General features: G+C 45.0%; 1 protein-coding gene and 1 long non-coding RNA gene across 2 annotated transcripts in view; one reads left to right on the top strand and one right to left on the bottom strand.

Annotated features, from left to right (window-relative positions):
• The first annotated feature begins 4,906 nt into the window (after positions 1 to 4,906).
• On the top strand, positions 4,907 to 12,415 carry Hpx (hemopexin). The gene is given in 10 exon segments (NM_053318.1): positions 4,907 to 5,011; positions 5,145 to 5,203; positions 5,284 to 5,355; positions 5,652 to 5,770; positions 7,728 to 7,881; positions 8,450 to 8,662; positions 8,930 to 9,058; positions 11,564 to 11,694; positions 11,776 to 11,938; positions 12,077 to 12,415. Coding segments are annotated over 10 exon segments (1,383 nt in total). The 5' UTR covers positions 4,907 to 4,928; the 3' UTR covers positions 12,337 to 12,415.
• LOC134483766 (uncharacterized) overlaps positions 6,266 to 22,464 on the bottom strand; it is a 20,222-nt gene continuing 4,023 nt past the window's right edge. The window contains exon 2 of the long non-coding RNA XR_010060731.1: positions 6,266 to 12,031. This is a non-coding gene — a long non-coding RNA (uncharacterized LOC134483766). The remainder of the gene's footprint in view (positions 12,032 to 22,464) is intronic.

Below are 22,464 nucleotides of genomic sequence, written 5' to 3'. Positions count from 1 at the left end.
GGGCTCTTCCCAACCCACCCTCAGAGAACAACTTAAAATTTACCAGCATGCCCCTTCATAAACTTAGCACATCCTGGAAACAGGAAGCCATAGTTTAAATCAGGACTCCATCAGTAGCTAACAATGTGATTTGGCTAAGATACCTAATGTTGGTTTCTTCAGTTATAAAAGAAGACAAACAGTTCTGCCTCATCTATTTGTGAAGCTAAAACAAAACACCTGAGGTGGATGACTTTAAAAGAAATGTATTTCTCACAGGTCTGGAGGATGGAAAGTCCAAGATCAAGGTGGGTTTGGTGCCTGGTGAGAAGGGACTGCTCTTCAAATGGCAGAAGGGAGAGAGCCTGTTTCTCCATGCTCTTTTTATAGCTGCATTGTCCTAAAATCTTCCTCAGAGGTCCCACCTGCCACCTCTGCCTTACTGGGAAATAAACTTCCAGTACTTGAATTTGGATAGGACAAATATAGTCAAACCACAGGATTGAAATACCATTTATTTGATTAAATGAAATTTAAATACATGCTTAGTACAACAGCAGACACTGGTGCCTAGTAAATGTGAGTAAATTATTTTCTATTCATAGAGAGATAGAAATGGTCTGTTTAGGAGCAGGAGAGATATTTCAAAAGACCAGAGTGTAGTTCCCAGCACCCATATCGTCAGGCTTACAACTGCCTATAACTACAATTTCAGGGTTCTAACGCTCCCCTCTGGTCTTCTCAGGCACCTGCATGCACATGGTACACATACAACCAAGCAGGCACACACACACACACACACACACACACACACACACACACACACACACACTATCCAGAAAATAAATTTTAAGAAGAGAAAATGTTTTTGTTGGAGGGGTCAGTTGGGGACAGTGAGCTCTTTTTAGCAGCCTGAAGCTTTATTCCTAAGCCTTTAAATCCCAGGAGAGGGAGAATCTCTGCCTTATAGTATGCAGCAAAAGCATCAGGCCAAGCACAACCAGGACTCAGTAGTCCCAGGAGGAATGAATGAAATCAGAGACTAGTTTTCGGGCAGGTTAGACATAGCTGTCCCGAGGGATAGTGAGGTCAACGTTCAGGTTAAATATAGAGCCTTGCAATGCCTAGAGGATGTCCTAGCCATTAAGGCTTGTGCTGGCCTGTGTTCAGTCTTTCCTGGAGGAAGTCAGAAAGCTGAGGGTTTTGAGAATTGAAAAGCCTACACCAAAAATGAAAGGATTGTATTTCTCAGACCTTGAATTTCTTTGGAAATAAAGCCAGATTGAGGTCTCTATACCCTCTCTGCTTAGTGGAGGTTTACAGAGGACCGGAAAGGAACAGAGAGGAGACTGTGCTCCTAAGTCCACAGAAGAGGGGTTAGGAGGAGCGAGAAGGGGAAGTCTGGGAAACCAGTTTGCAGGAGGGAAATATTCCCAGACTCTGACCTGTGATTGAATAGTGTGAATACACTGTAATCTCCAGGGGGCGCCTGTACACAATTGTGAACGAATTTCTTGGTCCAGACAGTATCAGAACAAATAAAATCAAGGTCAGTGTTGCGTTGAGTGCTTGAGAAGAGTTACCTTGTGACTTATGACCTATGACCAGCAACAAAGTTGCCAGCAAATTCACAGCCCAGAGTTCCCAGAAGGAGGCAATTCTCTATCTCACAGTTTTTGCCTAGAAGTTGGACTTCGTTTGCCTGTTTGTGAAACATTGGGGGGTGGGGGGTGGGGTAGTCCATGGAGGTTCTGGTAATGATTTTAAGCCACCAGATGAATGAATGGTAGACAAGTAATTTAGGAAACAACAGTATAAAACTGAGGCCATAAACACTATTCTAATATAGGTGGGGGATCTAGGAATGATACTAGGGGGACCAGAGCTGTATGGGAAGAGGCCAAGCTATAATATGAGCATCTAGTGTTTGCATATTTCTCTCTCTCTCTCTCTCTCTCTCTCTCTCTCTCTCTCTCTCTCTCTCTCTCTCTCTCTCTTTCTCTCTTTCTCCCCTCTCTCCACTTTATTTATTGTTTTAAAACAAGATTTATTTATTTATTTTCTGTATGTGAGTGCACTGTAGCTGTCTTCAGACACACCAGAAGAGGATGTCACATCCCTTTATGGATGGTTGTGGGCCTCCATGTGGTGGCTGGGAATTGAACTCAGGACCTCTGGAAGAGCAGTCAATGCTCTTAACCTCTCAGCCATCTTTGCAGCCCCCATTTTATTTATTTTAAACCTATTTATGTATGTATATGTGGTCCTTTGTCTGCATGTATATCTGCACGCAAGAAGGCAGCAGCAGACAGTTGTGAGCTGCCATGTGAACTCAGGACCTTCGGAAGAGCAGTGTGTGTGTGTTCTTAATCACTGAGACATCTCTCCAGTCCATGTGCTGTTTCTCTTTAGAGGTCTCGGCTAGGCAGAGGGATACTGGATTATAAGTTAGTAATGGATCCCAGAAAGGCCCTATATTAGAGTATTAGAGGCCACAGCCTCTACTTAGCATCAGCTATGAGAGCAAATCCAGCCAGAGATGCTTTGCGGTGGGAGAGTGTGGGTGTCTAGCCTCAGTGTTCCTTGTCCTTTGGGAATCTAACTTTGCCCACTGACCCATGAGGAAGGACTGACACTAATAGCACATCGTATTTGAACCAGTTTTGACCTATCCCTGTCTAGCTTGCAAATGAATGAGACTCACTATGGCTATTAAATTTGGCTTTGACAATGACTGGGGATAACCCCTGATATGCTTTTCCAACTGTTAGCCTGGCTACTTCTCCAGCAGTGTACCCCAAATCCTTGATGTTTTTCCTGGCCATGTGCTCATTTCTACCCTCTCTCCTCCTGCTTCTCCCCCAACCCTGCAACCCACAACCAGGTAACTCAAAATCCTCCTACCGCTAATCCTTCCAGTAATTGGCTGTACCATTTTTATTTAACCAATAGGTTTTTTTTTAAGACTTATTTATTTTATGCCTATCAGTGTACTGTACCTGTCTTCAGACACATCAGAAGAGGACATCAGATCAGATTAGAGATGGTTGTGAGCCTGAATTGAACTCAGGTCCTCTGAAAGAGCAGTTAGTGCTCTTAACCACTGAGCCATCTCTCCAGCCCCCTAACCAATGGTTTTAAAATAAGGAACAAAGTTTGCACAACAAAACCTGGTATACCTGTGAATTCACTCATAGGCAAGCAAACAGCATTTAGCATTACAATACATAGCAACAGACCCAACCTCTGGTTTTCTATTGGGAGGATTATTGTAGAATGGAAAAGTGATCTCGGGTTAACAGCAGCTCAGGAGCAGAGCACGTGCTCTGCTTGAACATGGCATGCAGTTGATCTGAGCACCTCATGAAGGGAAAGGTTATCTCTGGCCTCTGCTCAGGTTGTGTAGAGGGAAGTGAGGCCCTTAAGACCACCTAAGAAGGTTGCTAAGGAACAGAAGTCTGGGAGACTCAGACTAACGCATAGTGGGTACTACCTACAAATCTTTACAGAGCTGTCAGCAAATCTTGGGTGGAAGTGAAGCAGGCTTTGGGAGAGGTCCCAGGGAGTGATGAGAAGGTACTGGTAATGGCAGACTCCCTCCTTCTCAGGAAGGAAAAGGGCATGGGATTGAAACACTGAGGAGAGAAACAGGACCACCAGATAAATGGCAGTGGCAAGCAAATAGGCCCCCTAGAGTTCAGTCTGCACCTGTCAGGAAATACCCCCATTAATAATGTTCACTTACTACAGAGGAGGGAAAATTCTCAGAAATTTAATAATAAGAGGAGAAGCCAGTCAACAAAATGAAAATAAAACAAGGACGAACTCAGGGCCAGGGATGGTAGCGCTCTTGCCAACATGTGGAAAACCCAGGATTGCTTAAGACACAAAACTAACAAAAGCAACCAGATAAGTAGCTGGGGAAATAGTTCAGATTTTGTAGGGTGACGTAAGGAAACGAAAGGCTGAGAAATGAGAAAAGCCAGTCAAGAAAGAGTGCACGGAGAAGGTAACATTTAAGGAGAAATCAGTTGTAAATATTTGCATCCTAGTTACAGTTCAGGATGTCCTATGATGGGTAAATAAAGCATTTCTCTTCTAAGTTGGAACTATCAAGAGAGACTACGGGGAAGAGACACCTCCTCTTTGAGTCCTGTTACTGTCAGGCCTTCCCTCAGACACGTTTTGCAAATTTATTTTTCCTGGCAGGGGTTGATTTTGGGACAGGGTTTGTATTACATGACAATAGTGAGACAGCATCTCCAAACTAGTAGTCCAGAGATAAAGCTAAAAGGTTGAGGCATATTCTCCAGAAAAGGCCTCCGTGACTGATACTTGGAAAAAGTTTTCTTGAATGTTTCTTTTATTTATTTATTTATTTATTTATTTATTTATTTATTTATTTATTTATTCATTCATTTATTTATTGGAGCGGAGGACTGAACTTAGGGCCTTGCATTTACTAGGCCAGTGCTCTACCACTGAGCTAAATCCCCAAACCCCTCTTGAATATTTCTGAGGAAGTTCATTTGTGTGTGCAGGCGTTATAGGGTGCATATAACATCTGTTTAGTTACCATGGGCTTTAGTTCAGTTGGACCTGTCCCCTGGTACATTCGTCCCTCCTTCTGTAGAGGTGAAGGACCCCATAAGGTAACCTGAGCACCACCATTTCTTGTCAATATTCGAGAGAGTCTCGGTGGACATGGACTGGTCACAGCTGGAAATTTGCTGAAGGGGGTAGGGATTACTGCCGGGAAGATAGTCTGAGATTCAGGTTTCCTTTTAGACTTTGACCTTTTTTGCTGTGATGTCGTCTGCCAATATTGGCATAGTCATTGAAAGACAAATCTTTCTCAATAGGGTGGAAAGTGGGGGTGGTGCTGTTACCAATTCTATATAAGGTCAGCCTCTTGCCCATGCTGTCCTGTGTGGTCTTTGCAGCTCGTCATGGCTAGGACAGTAGTAGCACTAAATATCCTGGTATTGCTGGGCCTGTGCTGGTCCCTGGCTGTTGCCAACCCTCTTCCTGCGTGAGTAGGGTTGGAGTTAGGGATAGAGGATTGTGGTGTGGGTTTGCGGGTGATGGGGCCAGTTTCTAGGTCACACACTATGGAAGAGGAGTGGGACCCAATGGACCCAGATTTCTATCTGTGTTTTCTCTAGTGCCCATGAGACTGTTGCTAAAGGTGAAAATGGGACCAAGCCAGACTCAGATGTAATCGGTGAGACCCCAATTCCCTGACTCTTTCTGTCTTTTATTATCTTTGCATTTTAACACCTTACTGATATTTTTCTAACCCAGAACACTGCTCAGATGCCTGGAGCTTTGACGCTACCACCATGGATCACAATGGGACCATGCTGTTCTTTAAAGGTAAGGGGAAGCTGTGCATGTTGGTATATGCTCGTAATCTAGCACTGGGAAATCGGAGGTAGGAGAATAGTAGTTCAAGGCCAACGCAGACTACGTAGATGATTCTGTCTAAAAAGCAAACAAACAAAAGAGGCTAAAGTTGGACTCGTTGGGCCTCTAAGCACAATCCGTTCAGAGGGCTCTTCACCTGTAGGAGGGCTCAGGGATTTTATGAGGGTTTCAGTAACAGCTTCTTTGAAACTGTCTAAATTTGTCAAGGGTTTGTTCTGGCCACTCAGAGTGTGTTGGTTTTTCAGGGGAGTTTGTGTGGAGGGGTCACTCAGGGATCCGGGAGTTAATCTCAGAGAGGTGGAAGAATCCCGTCACCTCAGTGGATGCTGCATTCCGTGGTCCTGACAGTGTCTTCCTGATCAAGGTACTTCTGGGTCAAGAAAAGAGCTGGGCTGGAAAGGGCTGGGATGAGAGTCTCTCCCTCCAGTGTCCTTGGCACAGAGCCTGACACGGTGCATTTTTTGCTGCCACAACAGAATATCTGATACCAGATAATTTTAATGAGTAGTACTTTTCTTGGCTCATGGTTCTGGAATTTGGGGAACCCAGAGGCAGTGTGCTGGTATCTGGCAAGGTTATTCATGTTGCATAACCTACAGAAAGATGGTACCAAGGTAAGGGAAAGAAAGCATGAGAGAGCAAGAGGGGTCCAAACCTGCTTTTATAGCGATCCATTCTTATGATAGCTTACCTGCCTCCATCATAATATTGAACCAATAATGGTAAGTCATTTGTAAGGCAGCTTTCTGATGAACTAACAATGTCTTATTAGGCTCTGCTTCCCAGCATGGGAACAAACTTTCCTACATGTAACCTACATAAAACATTCAAACTATGGTTGCACATCTTTCCTGATATGTGCAAAGTTTCCTTCCTGTGTGCCTTACTCTCCTGAAAAAGCAGTCTTCCCACCCACTTCCTCTGTGTGTGTGTGTGTGTGTGTGTGTGTGTGTGTGAGTGAGAGAGAGAGAGAGAGAGAGAGAGAGAGAGAGAGAGAGAGGGGTGCACTTGTGTTGGCAGGAAAAGCCAATATCCAATAACTGTTTTTCATTCCTAATCTAGTTCTAGCTGGCTTTACTATTCCTAACTGCAGTTTCTTTCCTTGGCTACTAAACCCCTGTATCTGACCTTGTTCATATGTGAGGCAGGTTGTTCCTAAAGTCCCAGGCCCTGGCCCAAACTGCTCAAAGGAAGAGATAACTTCTAACTTGCCAGAGGGTGTGTCTGGTTGGGATGTCACTAACAGCTTCATTGCCTCTCCTGCCTCTTTCCACACCCTCTTCCTGACAAGTATACCTGTTATATTGCTGTGGTGAAACACCATGACCAAAAACAACTCGGGAAGAAAGGATTTATTTGTCTTACATGTAACTGTTCATCATCAAAGGGAGTGAGGACAGGAACTCATACAGGCCAGGAACCTGGAGGCAGGAGCTGATGCAGAGCCGTGGAGGAGTGCTGCTGACTGGCTTGCTCCCCATGGCATGCTAAGCATGCTTTCTTACAGAACCCAGGACCACCAGCCTAGGATAGCACCACCCGCAATGCGCTGTGCCGTCTACCATCAATTAAGAAAATGCCTTACAGGCTTGCCTACAGCCAGAACTAATGGAAGCATTTTCTCAGTTGAGGGTCCCTCCTTCACTGTGATTCTAGTTTGTGTAAGGCTGACATAAAGTTGGCTAGCACAAACAACCCCAAAATGTCTGCTGCTTGGGGAGCCACTCTGAGACTGTTTTGTGTACCCTCCCTGGGTGATTCCAGCCACTGCCATAGCTTTGAGGGCCTTGTGCTCTGGATATCAGATTTGGATCGCCCTCCTGACCTTTGGCTTTACACTTTTTCGATATGCTTTTCCATCTTGGTGGCTGAATGGCTGGAAGTGTAGCAGTTAGTTGTTTTCGAGGGATCTTGTCATCTCTGGATGCTCAGTGCTTCGTCTCATAGTGCCCAGCCTGTGAGAATCCTTCAGCACGTGTTTCTTGAATGGAATCCATATAAAATAAAAGGGCAAATGAGTGTATGAATGGGCGAGTGCCTATAGGATACCTACTTGTGGGTGTGCTTCTCAAAACTAAGAGAGCTATAATTAAGTGTGCCACAGGAGTGCCTGGTTATACATAGGCAGGTGTGTGTGCATTCTTAGTGAGGTGGCTTTTTTGCTGAGAGTAAGTATGTACAAGGGGCAACGTGTCCACCTGCGGACTGAAAATGCACGATGCTGTAAGGAGATACTGTGCAAGTGCAATAGAGCAAGAGTACATGTGTATGCAGTGCATCTGGGGGTGAACAGTTTCCAAGACAGTGTTTTCTGGATGCAGGAAGACAAAGTCTGGGTGTATCCTCCTGAAAAGAAAGAGAACGGGTATCCAAAGTTGTTCCAAGAAGAGTTTCCTGGAATCCCATACCCACCAGACGCAGCTGTGGAATGCCACCGTGGAGAATGCCAGAGTGAAGGTGTCCTCTTCTTCCAAGGTGTGTCCACACAGGAAACCAAGCACAGAGATGGAGTCACGGTGCTCATGGTGGGCTGAAGAGCCCTGTTGGCTTTATAAGGAAAGAAAATGGCTAGAGGTCAAACAGACTAAGGAGTAGGAGTCATTCTAGTGGAGGGACTTGGTTCACATTCTCCTTCATTCCTTGTGGCCTGGGACAGACCTGTGTTCCTTGGCCTTCTGGTCTTACGAGGACCAAATCCCTATTGACCTGCCAACATCCCCTGTCTTGGCTCCAGAAACTCCACACTATCCCCTGCATGCCAGATTTGTCTTCAGCTTCCTTTCTGGTCTGCCATATAATGCCTACCTCAGGTTTCAGTTCGTTTCTTCTTTCTCTGACTTCCCTCTACTCTTCCTATCACTGGGTTGGTCATGTGCACCTTGCTGCTGGCTTTTGATGCATGGTCCATGTATTCAACTGCTCCCTGCTATGTTTGTTCACTCCATGTAGTCATCCCCTGTATCCAACCTATTCCTGGGCCCCAGTGCAAACTCAAGGTGTGCATGGCCCAGCTTCACAATGATTTTTGATTTCTTGGCCATAGGTAACCGCAAGTGGTTCTGGGACTTTGCCACAAGAACCCAAAAGGAACGTTCCTGGCCTGCTGTTGGGAATTGCACTGCGGCCTTGAGGTGGCTTGAACGCTACTACTGCTTCCAGGGTAACAAGTTCCTGAGATTTAACCCCGTCACAGGAGAGGTGCCTCCCAGATACCCTCTGGATGCCCGTGACTACTTCATATCCTGCCCTGGCAGAGGTAAAAAGGCCCCAACCCCTGGGATCTACTGGAATTTATCTGTGCTGAGTTTGCTGGCTTCATATGATCTCCCACCTTACTTTTGTGCTCGTCTTAGGTGGGATTCTTCCCATTATCCTCAAACAGGGGAAGTCCACATTCCTCCTAATGTTAGCTATCTCTTCATTTTCAGATGCTACTCTGACCCCAGTTCCCCTGCCCCCCGCCGTGTGTGTGTGTGTGTGTGTGTGTGTGTCTTCATGTTCCCATTACCTGTTTTTCTTCCAGGCCATGGTAAACTAAGAAATGGAACTGCTCATGGGAATAGCACCCATCCTATGCATTCGCGTTGTAACGCAGATCCTGGCCTGTCTGCACTGCTGTCTGACCATCGAGGTGCCACCTATGCCTTCAGTGGTGAGAGGCCGCCCCCAGACTCCCCTTGTCTACCTTCCTGTCTCTTTCACTTGTGCCTGTTCTCTCTGACACAGCCTGCCCACTTTCAGTACCATGTCCTATCATTTGTTCCTCACCTCCACTTACATCCCTCATCTCCTCAGATGCGTAGTTCACTTACCTCTCATTGCTCAGGCCTTCCTTCCATGTCTTCTACCTGTCTGCTTCTCAGTGTCATCTCCTCCCCTGTCTGTGTATTCTGTGGGACTCCTCTACTCCCAGTAATTTCTCATGTTTCCCTTGCTCTGCTGAGTCCTCTGACTGTCACTTGCTCCTTGGATCTCTCTGTGTGTCCATGCCTGGTCATATCCCTTGCTCTCGCATGGTTTGCTAAGACTCTTGGCTCTTGGCTTGCTTCTGGATCTCCTGGTGTATCTTTGCCTCCTTGTGTCATTTGCTCTCACACGTGCCTTTTTAAAACTACATTGGCTAACCTTAATTTATTTCAGGAACCCCATTTTTCCAAGGTAGTTTCCTGTTACATCCAGGCCTCTGGACTCAGTGTCACTTGGGGATGAAATGTCCCTACTGCCAAGAAACAGAATAGAAACATTGAGTACTCTAGATCCTTATGATGTAACTTCAAAGAGAGTCCAAGGAAGAGATCCAACCTTGACTTTTGTTATCAGTTGATAAATCCATCTCATGATAACTGGGGACATATAATTCCTCAGGCTGGAGGTAACTGGTATTTTCTACACTGAGGACATCTCCAAAATGGGGAGGGAACAACCACACTACATTCAACCTGATATATACTCAGCAAAAATGACCTAAATGGCAAGGGCACAGAAAAATAGGACTACTCTCTTAGTTCCTAACTTCCAAGCAAATAGGATATGTTGTGATTAACAACTTCCATTGAAAAGTATACAACTACATGGAATGTAGCTCAGCATGAATGCACACCTTAATGAAAACATATAGCTGCAATGAAACATACATATTGTGACAATAGAGACCTGAGCTGATTATATGTCATAGTAAGAACATGTAAAAGTCAGGAGAATATGCGTCTCCTGTAGGATCATTGGGGAGAACCACAGACAAGCGTGTGTGCATGTGTGTGTGTCTGTGTGTGTGTGTGTGTGTGTGTGTGTGTGAGAGAGAGAGAGAGAGAGAGAGAGACAGACAGACAGACAGACACAGACACAGACAGAGAGGCAGTCATAGAGAGTCATAGACAGAGAGTGATGGAAGCAGAGAGATCAATTGGAACATGCTAGGTTTGGGGTATCAAATAGGACTTAATGAATGTGTCAGAAAGACAATCGAATTTGAGCCTAAAGTTCAAAAGAGAGGTCAGTCTGAGACAAAGAGTTCACAGGTGTCCTCGGCATATTTGTGAGAACACCAAAGGAGTTAAGGGCATTTAGAGAAGAAAAGAGGACAGAATAGGGATTCTGATCCTTTAGATAAAAGACCAAAAGGTAAGTAGTGCATTGGATAAGTCTAGGATCATAGGAGCCAAGATTTTTTTTTTTGAAAGTTCAATGAAGAAGGAATGGTTAGAGGCTTCGCTCAGCTGGTAGAGACTGCTTACCATGCACAAAGCTCTAGACTAGATCCTTAGCACCATATAAATTGGCCATGGCAGATGAAGGCTGAGAATCAGAAGTTCCTGAAGGCCACCCACAACTGTATAGCATACATGAGATCTGAGACCCTGTCTCAAAGGAAAAAGGAGTAGTGAGCACTTGAATGCTGCCAAGAGCCTGGGGATAGAAGCTACCCATTAGATGGGAAGGATAGCGCTCATTTTGGTAGGAACGGTTTCAGTGAAGGATAGAAACACAAGTGTAGTTACAGATCAATGAGGGAAAGAGAGGGAAATTGGAGTCTTAACTTATTTTTAAGATTTATTTACTTTGGGTATATGAGTACACTGTAGCTGTCTTCTTTTAGAAAGTTATTATCATAATATAGAGATTGGAGACGTGGCTCAGCAAGTTAGTGTGCTACCTGCTCAAGTATGAGGATCTGAGTTTGGATTCTCCAGGATCCATTTAAAAAGCCAGGTAAACCAGGATGCACTCCTGTAACGCCATTGCTGTAGGGGAACAGAGACAGAGAGGATCATGGGACTTGTTGGTTGCCAGCCTAGTTCTAAAGTCAGTGAGAGATCTGGTTTTCAAGAGAATTGGGCAGACGGTGCTAGAACAGGACAGCTGACACCTTCCTGTGTCCTCTGCACCCATGCATGTGTCCTCCTCCATACACGTGTGCCTATGCCTTACTCGCATACACCACCACAGTTGCAGAGCCTGGTCTGCTGTCCTGTATGATTCCCTCACTGTCAGGTTCCTGCTGGCTCCAGCACCAATGGCTCTCTTTTCACTCTACCTCTTCCTTCTTGGCCCCCTGGATACATCCATCCCTCTTATGACTCAAACCTACCTCCATTTCTGTCCTTTCACTATGAAAGTCTCTACCACCCACACTGGCACTACCTCTGATGTCCCACAGGCTCCCACTACTGGCGTCTGGACTCCAGCCGTGATGGGTGGCATAGCTGGCCCATTGCTCATCACTGGCCCCAGGGTCCTTCAGCAGTAGATGCTGCCTTTTCCTGGGATGAGAAAGTCTATCTGATCCAGGTTTGTATTGGGAGAAAGGCTTAAGATGGAAATAGGGACATGGCTATGGGTCTATGTTGATTACTCTCCTTTGTTCCCTAGGGCACTCAAGTATATGTCTTCCTGACGAAGGGGGGCAATAACCTAGTAAGTGGTTATCCAAAGCGGCTGGAGAAGGAACTTGGGAGCCCTCCCGGGATCAGCCTTGATACCATAGATGCAGCCTTTTCCTGCCCTGGTTCTTCCAAGCTCTACGTCACATCAGGTGAGGCACCTTTGGGTACGAAGGGGTGTCTTGTTCTTCTAACTCTTCACAGCATAGATGATCAGGAGGGCATGAGAAGAGCTAATTCAAGATCTGCACGATAGAGAAGCTATGTTAAGTTTGTTGTCTTCTTCCCAGGACGGCGGCTTTGGTGGCTGGACCTGAAGTCAGGAGCCCAGGCGACATGGGCAGAGCTTTCCTGGCCCCATGAGAAAGTTGATGGTGCCCTGTGTTTGGAAAAGTCCCTTGGTCCCTACTCATGCTCTTCCAATGGTCCCAACTTGTTCTTTATCCATGGGCCCAATTTATACTGCTATAGCAGTATAGACAAACTGAATGCAGCCAAGAGTCTGCCTCAGCCCCAGAAAGTGAACAGCATCCTTGGCTGCAGTCAATAAAAAGCCCTGATGGGAATTAGCCCAGCCCAGCCCACCTCTCCATTTCCATTCTAATAAAACCAGATGGTTTCTTCACATGAATCATGGGGTATTGATTATGAAGCAACCTTCTTTATTTGTATTAAAAAGTTATCAAGTCTTTTAAAACTATGTATTATTTCATCATTTTTAAAAAGAATATGAACATGTATGCATATGTGCATGCGAATGCAAGTGCCTGCAGAAGCGGGAGTAGTTGGATCCCCTGGAGCTGGAGTGACAGGCAGTTATGAGCTGGGTGCTAGGGATCAAACATGGATCCTGGTCAGGAGCAGTGCAAGCTCTTAAAAGCCGAGTCAGGGGTAGGGGAAGCCCTAGTTACTGTCAAGGTTGGACCCACACTGCAGGGGAACATGAGGGGTGGCAATAAGAGGGATGTATAGGGGGAATATTCATATGAGGGAGTGGGAGGGGAGGAAATGGGGGCTTATGGACAGGAACCTGGGAAGGGGAATAGCATTTGAAATGTAAGTAAAGAAATATATCTAATAAAAAAATTAAAAAAAAAAAAAAACTAGGAAAAAAAAAAAAAAGCCGAGTCATCGCTCCCGATGAAGCAGCTACTCTTTGGAGACTCCCAAGCTCAAAGAGGCTGTGGGAAACTGAGAGAAGCCTGCATAGACGGCTATTGAATCCAAACCATAGGCCTTTTACTGCTTGCTTTTCCTTTTATTCTGATTCTACTGGTCTTCCTCCTTCTCTTGCTCCTCCTCCTCCTCCTCTGTTCTTTTTCTGGCAAGGTCTCTTGTAACCTAAGCTGGCTTCATGTTCAAACTCCCCACGTAGACAAGGATGTCTTTGAACTTCTCTAATCCTGTCTTGACCTTTTCAATGCTGGGGTTGCAGCATGTGCCACCATGCCCAGGTGTTACCACACTGGAGATTAAACTCAGTACTTGGTGACTGTTAGACAAGCACTCTACCAACTAAGCCACATTCCCGGCCCAGAACATGATTTATTCCAGTCTATCTACACATAGTAAGAAAGAGGACCAGAGTAGGAAGAGAAAGTTTTGAGAATGCCCAGCATGTAAGGGAGCTAAGACTCTAAATTAACCTGCAGATCCCCACAAGTGGCCCTTGGGCATCAGGAGCCATAAGGGCTTAAGAAACCTACACTCTTAGAAATGAATTGGCTTGGGGTTGTTATGGAATGTCTTCTGTGGGTGGGTGGATGGCTCAGACTGTAGTTCTGTGTGGTTCTGGCAGAAGGCGGCAGTCGAGATTTAATTGCCTTGAGTAAACTAAGCACAAGTGGGATGAAGACAAAGCTGAAGATTAGTAAACCAGTGTGCAGCAGTGGCAGGCTGGACACAGGAGGAGTGACTGAAAGCTGGACAGCGGGATGCATGGACAGAGCCAGTCTCTGGGGAATCTTCTGGAGCCACATGCCATCTGCCAGCAGGGATGGTCTGACTCCTCTTTACCCTCCACAGTGTTTGCATCCCAAAGGCCAGCAGATGCCTCCTGAATGGAAGGGATAATGCTTGATTCTTTTCTGCTTAGAAACCAATGAAAAAGGTTAGGCTTCACTCAGCTACTAAAAACAAAGCCTTCATGAAATTCTCAGGCAAATGGGTGGAACTAGAAAATATCATCCTGGGTGAGGTAACCCAGTCACAAAGGAACACACATGGTCTGCACTCACTGATAAGTGGATGTTAGCCCAAAAGCTCGGAATACCCAAGATACAATTCACAGACCACATGAAGTTTAAGAAGTTGGAAGACCAAAGTGTGGATGCTTCTGTCCTTAGAAGCAGAAACAAAATATTCAAGGGAGGAAATAACAGGGACAACGTGTGGAGCAGGGACTGAAGGAAAGGCCATCCAGAAACTGCCGTACCTGGGGATCTATCCCATATACAGACACCAAATCCAGACAATATTGCAGATGCCAAGTCGTGCTTGCTGACAGGAGCCTGATCTAGCTGTCTTCTGAGAGGCTCTGCCAGAGCCTGACAAATACAGAGGCAGATGCTCACAGTCAACCATTGGACTGAGCATGGGGTCCCCAGTGGAGGGAGGAGTTAAAGGACTGAAGGAGCTGAAGGGGTTTGCAACCCCATAGGAAGAACAACAGTATCAACCAACCAGACACCCCCCCCAAGTGCTCCCAGGGGCTCGACTACCAACCAAAGAGTACACATGGAGAGACCCATGGCTTCAGCTGCATATGTAGCAGAGGATGGGCCTTGTTGGGCATCAGTGGGAGTAGAGGCCCTTGGTCCTGTGAAGGCTGGATGCCCCAGTGTAGGGAAATGACAGGGTGGGGAGGTGGGAGGGAGTGGGTGGGTCCGTGGGGGAGCACCCTCAGAGAAGCAGGAGAAGGGGGGATGGGATGGTTTCCAGAGGGGAAACCAGGAAAGGGGGTAACATTTGATAACATTTGAAATGTAAATAAATTATATATATATATATATATATATATATATATATATATATATATATGGATTTAGCTTCAAACCTGCTGGGTTAGAGTGTTCTAACAAGGGGATCTCAGCTGAGATTCTCTTTCCCTTCCAGATTCAGCTGAGATTTGGAGTTGGTTTCAGGGCCTAACATTAAATTAAATTAAAAAAAAAAAAGCCTGAAACGCTAGCTGGAGGGGTAGGAGTATTTGTTTTTTGTGTTTGTTTTGCCCTTTAATTTTATTATATGAGTCTGGGTGTTTTGCCTGTGTGTATGTTGGTACAACACGTGCATGCCTGTGCTGGTGGAGAACAGAAGAGAGCATCTGATCTCCTGGGGCTGGAGTTACTAGACAGTTGTGAGCTGCTACTTGGGTGCTGAGAATCGATCCTGGATCCTCTGGAAAAGAAGCTAGTAATTTTAATTGCTGAGCCATCTCTCTAGACCCAAAGTGGAAGTTTTATCCTGAATATCTATGTCCTACTCTCTGTGACTTCTTCAAAATAGCTGTAGTACTGCCCCAGCACAGGCCTGTGCTGGGCTCCCACTCACTGGAGAGATTGGGTAGCAGGAGGGTCACCAAGCCAATGACTGCCGCCTGGGCTACAAGATGAGTTTGAAGCCAGTTTGGGCAACATACCAAGACCCTTTTTCAAAATAAAAAATAAAAAGAGGGTTGTGGATATAACTCAGTGGCAGAATGCCTGCCTAGCATGGTATATGTGTATTTTTGCATGTGTGGACATGTATGTAGGTGCATGTACATGTTGTTCGGGTGTGCATGTGGAGGCCCACTCTTCCTGCTCACAAGTAAGAAAGGCTTTCCCAGTCAAACCCAGCCCTCAGTGCTACCACTCACTAGTTTCGCTATTCTTGCTAGCTCTCTGGGGGCAAGAATTATGGGAGACTGCTCAGTGTCCCTGGCCTCTACCCACCAGCATTTACACGGGTTTCTGCCAAATCACATTCTCACATTTGCGGGCCGAGCACTTTAACCCCTGAATGGCCGTGTCTCCAGCCATTCTTGTGGCCATCATCTGTCTCCCTCCTGACTGTGTCCTCTCAGTGGCAAAAAGTTTACATACAGATGTTTTCCCTTATTTCAGCTGCCCTTCAGCACTCACAAGTGTTTCTCCTGTGAAGAATTCCCTTCAAGCCCAGCCTCCCACGTATGAGACCAACCTCTATCCTGCTTCCACACACACGCCATTCCCACCCTTGCTTCTCCTCTCTTACTTCCTTACCGTCTTCCATCCCCCTGACAATCATTTTTTCTGCCTGGGATTGATCATTTGAACTACTCTTTTTTCTCTGTTTCACTGTTATTGTTATCTAGACAGAAAAAGAGAAGGGAATAAAACATCCAGCTAGAGATCGGAGAAAGGGAACGTTAGAATTCGACATGTCTGACTTCAAACCCTAGCTAACTAACCTAACTCTCTGTTAGACACTTAGTTTCTCTGCGTTATTTTGTGTTCATTTGGGTTTTGGAGATAGGGTCTTATATAGCCCAGGCTGAGGGTTACCTTAAATTCCCAACTCCCTTTTCTCCTGTCTCCACATTCCGAGTGCTGGGATTGCAGGCAGGTACCACCACACTGACACTTTCTGAGGGGTGTGTGTGTGTGTGTGTGTGTGTGTGTGTGTGTGTGTGTGTGTGTGTGTGAGAGAGAGAGAGAGAGAGAGAGAGAGAGAACCCTGCATGTACGTGCAAACTGGGGAAGATGTGTTGCACCAATCATTGTATAGTGTGGCTGCAGAAACCACTTTGGACATTCCAAGTAGATGAGAATTTACAGCAAAAAAGGTTGTTAGAAAGTTGAGGTTTGGAAACGGCTGTGGGGGGAGAACAGCATCATCCAAACACTAGGAAGCTAACTACCAATTGTGGTTTAGAGGAGCAAATCAGAGTGGAGGTATTGTCCAAAGATGCAGAAGCTGGGGCCGACGCCTCTAGACCGCTTCTGGATCCATCCTACTCCGTTATGCAGGAACCACTGCTGATGTGGCTAGACACGTTGAGGGAAGCAAAGGGAGAGCTTTTCCTTCCCTTCACCTTCAAACTTAACTGGGAAAGGAGCTGACAAGGAAATTCAAGAGCTGTGTTTTTCAGACCCTGGGTTTAGGTGACACAGAGGGGATTACAGAGAAATGAGGGTAGGAATGAGCACCAACAGGTGAAATCTGCCACAGTTACACCCATCACAATTCTTCAGCTGTAAAAAAACAAAACTTGAAGTTATAGAAACAATGAGAGAATTTGTTGCTCTACATGGCTAAGGACTATGACTTCAAGCAAAGGTATGTACAGATACTAAGTTGATACTGTCAGGTCTCTGTGTCTGGAACCGTGCTTCTGCTTCTCTTTGTCCTCTTCCTCTTTCTCCTCTCCCTCCTCCTCTTCTTCCTCCTCCTTCCCCTCCCCCTCCTCCCTTTTTCAGGTTGGCCTCATTGTCAGGAAGGCGCCACTTTCTTAGTGGCCAGATACCTGCCAAGCTTACACTAAGCTTGATAGTTCCAGGAAAATCACTGGAACTGATTTCCATGTTCTTTGGTTATTTGCCCATCTCTGAATTGATCACTGTGGGAGACTGGTTCTGAGTTTGGAACCACCACGAAATGGGCTGTGGGACTAAGACCCTATATAAATAAAGAACAGGATGGGTGGGTCTCTAAAGCACCCCTTTCCCAGACTGAGTGTAAGAGTGCTGGAAAATGCGCCACTGAGCTAAACAAAGAATTCTCAACTGAAGAATACCTAATGGCTGAGAAGCACCTAAAGAAATGTCCAACATCCTTAATCATCAGGGAAATGCAAATCAAAACAACCCTGAGATTCCACCTCACACCAGTCAGAATGGCTAAGATCAAAAACTCAGGAGACAGCAGATGCTGGCGAGGATGTGGAGAAAGAGGAATACTCCTCCATTGTTGGCGGGATTGCAAACTGGTACAACCACTCTGGAAATCAGTCTGGAGGTTCCTCAGAAAACTGGACATAGTTCTACCTGAGGACCCAGGATTACCACTCCTGGGCATATACCCAAAAGATGCTCCAACATATAACAAGGACATATGCTCCACTATGTTCAATAGCAGCCTTATTTATAATAGCCAGAAGCTGGAAAGAACCCAGATGTCCTTCAACAGAGGAATGGGTGCAGAAAATGTGGTACATTTATACAATGGAGTACTACTCAGCTATTAAAAACAATGACTACCTGAAATTCATAGGCAATTGGATGGAACTATAAAATATCATCCTGAGTGAGATAACCCAGTCACAAAAGAATACACATGGTATGTACTCACTGATAAGTGGATATTAGCCCCAAAGCTTGGAATACCTAAGAAAAATTTCACAGATCATATGAAGTTCAAGAAGAAGGGAAACCAAAATGTGAATGCTTCAGTCCTTCTTAGAAGAAAGAACAAAATACTCATAGGATGAAATACAGGGACAAAGAGTGGAGCAGATACTGAGGAAAAGGTCGTCCAGAGACTATCCCATATGGGGATCCATCCCATATGCAGCCACCAAACCCAGTCACTATTGCTGATGCCACAAAGTGCTTGCTGACAGGAACCAGATATGGGTGACCCCTGAGAGGCTTTGCCAGAGCCCTACTAATGCAGATGAGGATGCTTGCAGCTCACCACTGGCCTGAGCGTGGAGTCCCCCAATGAAGGAGTTAGAGAGAAGACTGAAGGAGCTGAAGGGGTTTGTAACCCCATAGGAAGAACAATAATATCAACCAACCAGACCCCACCAGAGCTCCCAGGGACTAAACCACCAACCATGAGTACACATGGAGGGACCCATGGCTCCAGTTGCATACATAGCAGAGGATGGCCTTGTCCAGCATCAATAGGAGGAGAAGCACTTGGTCCTGTGAAGGCTCGTTTACTCAGTGTAGGGGAATGCCATGGCATTGAGGTGGGAATGGGAGGGTGGGAGTGGGAGCATCTTCATAGAAGCAGGGGGAGGGGGAGGGAATCTGGGAGAGGGGGGAAAGGAAGTAGCATTTGAAATGTAAATATATAAAATATCCAAGAAAAATTTTGGAAATGGATTTAAAAGAAATAAATGAAACAAAACAAAACAAAAATGTGCTACTAGTAAAACATATTAAATGCAGGAGTGGGACTTCTGGGTTTGATGCAATTTCTGTTTTTAGTTTGTTTATTTATGCGGGGGCTGGATTTATGTGGGGGTCAGCGGTTAAGAGCGTGTGATACTTTCCCAGAGAATCTGAGTTTAGAACTCAGAACTCACAGCTCCTTGTAACTCCAGCTCCAAGGCATGCAAAGCTACCTTCTGGCCTTAATCCTTTCCCAGCACCCAAAAATAAAAGTAAATAAATCTTATTCTTTAAAAATTTGAGCCTGATGTGGTGGTACATGTCTTTAATCCCTGCATCGGGATGCAGAGACAGCTCGATCTCCGGATTCAAGGCTAGCTTAGTTTACAGAATGAGTTCTAAGACAGCCAGCACTGCAGACAGAAACCATATACCCCAAAAACAAAACAGAAAAGCATATGTGTGTGTAAATGTATGCCACCTATGCGTGGATCAGCACAGAGGCCAGATGAATAGGATCCCTAGAGCTACAATTTCACGTGCTTGTGAGCATCCCAGTTTAAATTCTCAAACCAGGCAGGTCCTTTGCAGAAGCAGCAAGCATTCTTAACCACTAAACCATCTTTCTAGACACCCTCTCCCTGTTTTTTTAGTTTTTAAATTTATAAACAATATTTGAATCAGGGTCAGGATATGTAGCCCAGACTGGCTTCCAAATTGAGATCCTCCTGCCTCTGTCGCCGAAAAGCTCTGTTTTTAGTTTCTTGAGAAATCTTCATGCCACAAAACTAGAATCTTTAAATTGAAAAAAAAAGTTTTGTTTTGTTTTGTTTTGTTTTTTTCACATAAGGGTGTTCTGGATGCATGTGTCAGGGCACCACATGCATGCAGTGCCCGTAGAGACCAGAAGAGGGCATCAGATTCCCTGGAACTGGAGTTACAGATGGTTGGGAGCCGCTCTGTGGGTGCTGGGGGTTCACTAGATGAGCAGCCAGTACTCTTTAATAGCTGAGCCATCTCTCCAGTCCCCCAAACCAAACTCACTTTTTTCTTTTGAGATGGGGTCTCTCTATATCACCCTGGCTAACCTGGAACTCACTATGTAGTTTTCGGCCTGTCTGTTCCTTCAGAATGCTAGGATTAAAGATATATGTACCACTGTGCCTGGCCCCAAACCAAACTCTAACCTCAAATCATTTTCCAGCTTCTACCTCCTGCTTCTTCCAAGCTTCTCACATGGTGGTCCTTCATTTACTTACCTACTTCCTGTTTGCTCAGTTCACCACACTGGGCACCTTAATTTTCTGCTGATGTGGTCAGACTATGGGGGTTCATGACCTTCATCATGCTGAATTCAAAGAATGCTGCTTTTGCTTTGACCTTATTGGAAATCTTTGCAGCAGTTGATGCTGTCGACCGTTTAATAGTCCTTTAATTCCTTCCCTTGGATCTTATCCATGATGTTACTTTCTCTCAATTCCTCTCTTACTCTCAAGTTTCTTCTTGGCTTCCTTTCCTTTCCTATTCTTTCTCTTCCCTTCCTGGCTCTCTAAGCCCTGGCATTTCTCAAAGTTCAGGTCTCTCAGGCCTATTGTCTTTTTACCTTAGTGCTGGTGTGGGTTAAGATTTCTTTTTGTTTGTTTGGTTTTGGTTTATCGAGACAGGGTTTCTCTGTGTAGTCCTGGCTGTCCTGGTACTTGTTCTATAGACCAGGCTCACCTCAAACTCACAGAGATCCTCCTGGCTCTGCCTCCCAGATGCTGGGATTAGAGGTATGTACCACCACTACCCGGGTAGGATAGTTCTATTGAAGTGTCGTAAGGAAGTTCTTGCCAGGGTTGGAATCTGGTTTCTGAATTCCACCTTATGTACTCCATGGGAATATTTTATTCCACAGATTTTCTAAGTAAAGGCTATCACCCAGTAGGACTGGAGTCCATTACTTCAAATTTTTTAGAAAAGTGTATTTTTAAAGAAAAAGTATAATATAAAATCATTTCAGTGAGTGGTGGTGGTGTGTGCCTTTAATCCCAGCATTTGGGAAGCAGCTGCGGGTGGATCTCTGTGAATGTGAGGCCAGCCTGGTCTACAGAGTGAGTTTCAGGGCAGTTAAACAGAGAAACCCTTTCTTGGGAAAAACAACAACAAAGCAAAACAAACAAAATCCCTAATACTTGGGCTGGTGAGAGGACTCATCAGGTAAAGGCTTGGTGCCAAGCCTGATGATCTGGGTTCCATCCCTGGGACCCACACAGTAGAAGGAGAGGAAGGAGAGAATCAACTCTTGTACATTGTCTCCTAAATTATGCAGAAGCACTATAGCATGCATGAGCTCCCGTACGCATATGTACATAATATAAGTAAGTAAAAATGTTCCTGTAAATAAGTAAAAAATGTATTTTCGTCCTAAGTGTTAATACGGATGAAAACTCTGTTCTTCAATATAGATGACTTGGGCACCAATTGCCAAGTAATACTAATTGGCTGGCCTATCAAATTTAATAACATAACTCCATTATTCATTGAGTGTGGTAGTATGTGCTTATAATCTCAGTTCTTGGAGGGGAACCCAGCAGGCCCAGGAGGCAAAGAACAGTTACACAGTGAGTTCCAGGCTATCCTGCACCGCTCAAAGTGACTCTAGATAGTTTTGCTTCTGATCAATTTTCCTTCTAGTTCCAATGTAATAACTACAGGAGATTGCTACCTGAGAGGGACTCACTTTTGTCAGAATCACACAGCATCCATAGCATTTCATAGGGTAAGGATTGATCTATGACTTAGAGAACACAGAATGAGAGAGAAGAGCAGAGAACAGGAGAGTGTAGGATGCAAACTGATTATGTGTGGGTCAGAAGGTTTTCTAAGCCTAGGAGTAGGTAAGGAATTCAAGAAAATTCTAACAATTCAAGTAACAATTCAAGTAAATCTAACACACCAGAACACTACTTGCATGAAGTATATACCTTTTTCTTTTCTTACACTCTAGCTAATTAGACTATGGAAGTGTAAATGAGAATGCCTCCCCACCACCCCATAAGGCTCATAAAATTGAACACTTGGTCCCCAGTTGGTGAAACTGCATGGGAAGGATAGGAGGTGTGGCTTTATTGGAGGAAGTGAAGGGAAGCTCTCAGCTAGTTTGCTAGCACCACGTCTACCTGCTACTGCTGTGGTAGTGATAAGCTTCCATTCCTCTGGAACTGTAAGCCCTAAATAAACCCTTCCTTCTACAAACTGCCTTGATCATGGTGTTTTATCACAGTGACAGAAAAGTAATTAATGGGGTTGTAGTGGCAGTGGTGCCTGCCTTTAATCCCAGAACTCTTGAGGCAGAGGCAGTGAATCTCTGTGAGTTTGAGGCCAGCCTGGTCTACAGAGCAACTTCTAGGACAGCTAGGCCTAAACGGATAAACCCTGTCTTGAAAAAAACAAAACAAAACAAAACAAAACAAAAAACAAAAAAAAAGAAAAGAGAAAGAAAGAAAAGTAACTAACATAGACTCCTCATTCTCATCAGATTGTCCAAGTCTGTGATTATCTGAAGATAGTTCCTGAATACCTCAGCTTCTTGTTCAATGAGACTAAAAAAATTT

The sequence above is a fragment of the Rattus norvegicus genome, chromosome 1 (genome assembly GCF_036323735.1).
Source record: "Rattus norvegicus strain BN/NHsdMcwi chromosome 1, GRCr8, whole genome shotgun sequence".
In the NCBI taxonomy this organism is placed as follows: domain Eukaryota; kingdom Metazoa; phylum Chordata; class Mammalia; order Rodentia; family Muridae; genus Rattus; species Rattus norvegicus.
Note: the sequence above shows the minus strand (reverse complement) of the source record. Positions and strands in the feature narration are given on the sequence as shown.